This window comes from Mercenaria mercenaria, chromosome 7 (assembly GCF_021730395.1).
Source record: "Mercenaria mercenaria strain notata chromosome 7, MADL_Memer_1, whole genome shotgun sequence".
Lineage (NCBI taxonomy): Eukaryota > Metazoa > Mollusca > Bivalvia > Venerida > Veneridae > Mercenaria > Mercenaria mercenaria.
The window spans coordinates 57,757,029-57,761,459 of record NC_069367.1 but is presented as its reverse complement, the minus strand read 5'-3'; the positions used below and the strand labels follow the sequence as shown (position 1 = coordinate 57,761,459).

Here is a 4,431-nt window from a genome sequence, read left to right as displayed (position 1 = left end):
AAGCTAGTTCAGTTTAGGAGTGCTGACGGATCAAAAAGAATGAGAAAACCTGACATTTTCCCATCCTCACAGCGTAAGTATAAATGATAAAAGTTACGTTAAAGGGATGTTCCGAAGATAAAGAGAGTAAAAACGAATGCATTAAAAGTGTAGAAAACTGCGAAACAAATTAGGAATGTCTGTAACATGATGTACTTGTCCAGGCGGTACATCAAGCAGATGAGAAGGTAACAGATGTGTAAGAGATGACAATGTTTGGGGTTTCCATTTTAAGGACAACATGTAGATGTTCTTTTGAAATCATGGTACGACTTATAGAAGATGAAAGCTATTACGCAAGCTTCGGAAAAGTGTTGATTTAGCTTTTTTTCAAGTGTTGAGCGGTCATGTCAAGGGTTTAATATAATCACGCAGTCCAGCTTATCCTAAAGTTTTTATTTTATCACGTCTGTGAAACCTTTTGGTAGGACCTGTTCAGAATGAAGGTATATAAAGAGCACATCTAGAAGACCAAAAGTTATCTATACATTAGGATCACCACCACATTTCGAGTAAGTATAAATTTGTCTAGCAGTCTAGCCTTTTAGATCGGAGTTGAGATACAGATCGTATTGTGCAAGCGCTCGCTTGATTAGGATCAGGGGCCGAATTCATAAAGCATCTTAAGTATAAGTATAAGAAATTGATTATTTACTTAAGTATTACTTAGGTAAGAAATTTATTTTACTTAAGTATATTTGTTATTCATAAAACAACTTAATAAGTAATTCTTGGCTTTTATTGTGGACGAAAAAAAACAACATTAATTTCAGACAGATACAACATGCACAATTATGTTTAAAGTGCTTTTATCTGAAAAACAACACTTCAGTCGTACTCACGACGCCATTTGGTTTTCTGACTTAAGTCATTTCTTACGTATCTTAAGTTTAAACTGTTTTATGAATAGGACTTAAGTTTTGTACTTAGACTTAAGCTGAAATCACCACAAACTTAAGTACAATCTTCAACTTAAGTCAAAACTTATACTTAAGATGCTTTATGAATACGGCCCCAGATCTGCATCTACATCGATGACAATGGACAAGCGGATTAGCATACCAATACTTACTAGTACAAGGGCTGTTAAAAAAAAAGGTGTAGACTTTTGCTGTCAAACGTTTCTTGTGCAATATGAAGCATAACATACTCGCATTGTTCGTGTAATTTGATCATAAAAGTTCTGTAACAATTTTGCTGATAGTTGAAGCGCGTTGAACGTTTTATTGACAATAATTGGCTACTCATAATCGGAGCCGTCGCTTTTTCATCTTTTTCATAGAAAATACGCAAAAGTGCACCCCAATTATGGAGTCATTCGTACGTGGAAATAAACAACGTTTAAACTAAGTGAGTATTCTAGTTATAACGCGGGTAATGTTGTCATCGGCCCGCACAGGTAATTTGATAGTTGTTAAGTTTTGTAGTTTTGGCAAACACCAACTGAAATTTATAGATTAATGAAGCAGACACCACAGCAATGTTCGGTAATTTGTGTCTTTATCTTCAAGTTATACAAACGAATCGCAAATGGCACAGACTTGCTAAAAGTTAACGCAGGTCGAGTGAAAAAATAAAAAATCTGTGATTCGACGTTAACGTCCAACTATGACGTACTTGGATAACAACAACTACTCACGGTGCATAACACTGTCTAAGTGTTCATACCTTTTTCAGTATTCTAACCAAACAACAGCTGATGACTTAGGTTTTATTCATCAAAATGAATCGAAGAAATTAATAAATAAAAGTCATGCAAACTAAATGAAAGCATCTATCTGAAGTTGAGACGTCATTAACGTCAATAGAATATTATCCCGTGCGCCTATTTCGTATAAAGGGACTGTTTTCGAGGAGGCACAACTACTGACTGTAATCACATCAAATTTGCAGAGAAGTTAGTAGAAAGATTGCGAATTGTGATAATATAATTTTGTATTTTGCTTCATTTAAGTATCTAAAAGCTAAAAACAATTTTTAAAGTCTACGTTATATTTGAACAGCCCTCGTAGGGACATCACAAAGACAAATATCTCGGACAAAAGTCGTAACAGTATAATGTAATCAAAGCTACATTATGATGGTGTTATGTTATTTACAAATCAGTTGAAAAAGAAACTGAGCAAAACATATTTTTATTTTCTGTATTTGAAAATTATATCTTTATTTTATGAATTTCCCTTCAAATGCCAATTAAAGCTTATGCGTAAAAATGTTTGTTTCAGGTATCCCGACCTACCCTAAATTTTTTGGCCCGACCCTAAATGTTTTTATGGCCTTGGGGAATATTTTTGTTTCAATTTTTTGACAAAAATGTTGCAAAACTGCACTTTTTATGCTTTAAACACGGTCAGTGATGTTAGAAATCAACTTACTGCTGCTCTAAAGGCATAACCTCCTTATTTGTATTCATTTTTCACAAAAAAACTGATTTCCAAAAAGTCTCACTTGATAAAAAACATCCGACCTACCTACCCTACTTATTGTGAGCATATTACCGGAAACAAAGCATTTTTAGACCTTATCATTATGACTTCAATCTCGTGTCAAGCTGTAACCAAATACCGGTAAGTCATAAAATACAAAACATAATTTAATTTGCTTTTCACAGGCACATCATGATCTACGGGTTTCTGTTTGTCGCAGTATTTGCTGCATCTTCCAATGCATTCTCCATCCATATGGGAAACATAGAAGAGAAGCTCCGACTTCTGAATCCGACATTCATGATGATGGAACAACTTTTCAACCTACAAGACGAAACCAAGTGCATTGAGAGGTTGTTCTGTCTGATGGAAACCGAGGTGGCTGAAGACACGAAGAACCCTCTGAAGCATTACTCCAGATACCTGACAAATTTTTACAATGATATTGAACCATTGGCATTTGAAAAGGTCAAGACACTCCTCGCCAAGTATCCTCACATTTCAAAGGCCATCGATGCGATTGCTCTTGGTCAAGCCACTGGTAGCAGTGAATCATGCAACAAGAAATTTGAAGAGTGCCCAAACGAACAGAGCGAGCTCGTAACGTTTGCGAAGATGGTGGGAGACGATGTTATGAGTAAGAACATCCCAGCATTGTTAGGCAAAAGTAAACGCGGCACCGGGGATGCAGTCTGCAAGGGTTCTGGAATTACTTGCGGTTTGGTTGGAGGTGGTTGTGCCATTTGCACCGTTGCAACTGAAGGAGCATGTGGAGTTCTATGCGGACCGGAAGTCGCCGCTGCCTGCGCTGGGGCTGGTATCGGATGTTCCGTTGGTAGATAAATTGTTGAATTTTGTTACTTGTTCGGTAAATAAACGAACTGAAGTGATCTATAGACTTTATTGTTATCTTCAGAGTGTTGGTCAGATTTTGATATCTTCAATAGGTTCACTGAAGAAGAAAAAAGTCTGACATGAGATAAAATGAGTCCTACATTGGAGTCTCGCATTTTATTATTTATTTCATTCCATTAATTTTATAAATTTGATGTTGAAAGACATTTTGATAAGACCCTATATATATGTCATTTATCCACATGATACAATAACGGAGGAAAAAATGAAAATGTCCCCGTTTAAACCTGATAGAATTAGTTAGGTTCAGTCTGGCAGCTATTTAACTGTTAGAAAATGGGTAATCATTGAGGGAAGTGTATGAATTAGTATGTGTTCATGAAATATCAAGCACAAATGTTGGTACCAAAATTCACAATGCAACATAGGTTTGATAAATAGTCTACCATATCAAGTAAGTAGGCTTCATAATAGGGTAAAATTATTTGTTTCTGATGTGTAAATTCTGCCGAATAACGCACACATTGAATAAAGATATTAGTACAGAATTTTGGAAAATGTTTTCAGTGACACCCAAAAACCTCCTTTAGATGACTTATTGATAAACTAACAAAGCCTTTGCAAATGGTTATAAAAGATACTTCCTTGATATTTCGCCTGGGTACTGTGTCTGCATTTTCGCCTGTTTGTTACTTTTTTTTGCTAAATTCTTTATTAAAATTTGACCTAGTCGTCATTGACGTTGACGTCATTTCGTTAAATGTGTTTCTTTTATAATGTAACAAAAGCTGACATAGCCGAAACGTTTGTAATTGATATAAGTGACTGGTTATTGTCATTTTGCAATTGTTAATCTATATACATACATGTATATTCTTTATATGAGGAAGCCATCCAACTGGCTTTAGAAAGGATGCTGGTTCTACCCAGATGCCAACCCGTGAAGGAATAATGCCCGGAGAGACGTTTGGGGTTTTCCTGCACCATCAAAAGCTAGAAAGTCGCCATGTGACCTAAAGCTGTGTCGATGTGACGTTAACCCGAACAAAAACAAAATAAAAAGAAAAAAAACGAAAACGAGTTCCATTATCAATCTATGAATTATAACAAT

At 35.6% G+C, this 4,431-nt stretch overlaps 1 protein-coding gene across 1 annotated transcript; it reads left to right on the top strand.

Annotated features, from left to right (window-relative positions):
* Nucleotides 1-398: 398 nt before the first annotated feature.
* Nucleotides 399-3,353, top strand: LOC123554096 (uncharacterized). Its single transcript, XM_053548485.1, has 2 exons — nucleotides 399-551; nucleotides 2,651-3,353. The coding sequence occupies exon 2, from the start codon at nucleotides 2,658-2,660 to the stop codon at nucleotides 3,306-3,308; it is 651 nt and encodes a 216-aa protein (XP_053404460.1). The 5' UTR covers nucleotides 399-551; nucleotides 2,651-2,657; the 3' UTR covers nucleotides 3,309-3,353.
* The last annotated feature ends 1,078 nt before the right edge of the window (nucleotides 3,354-4,431 follow it).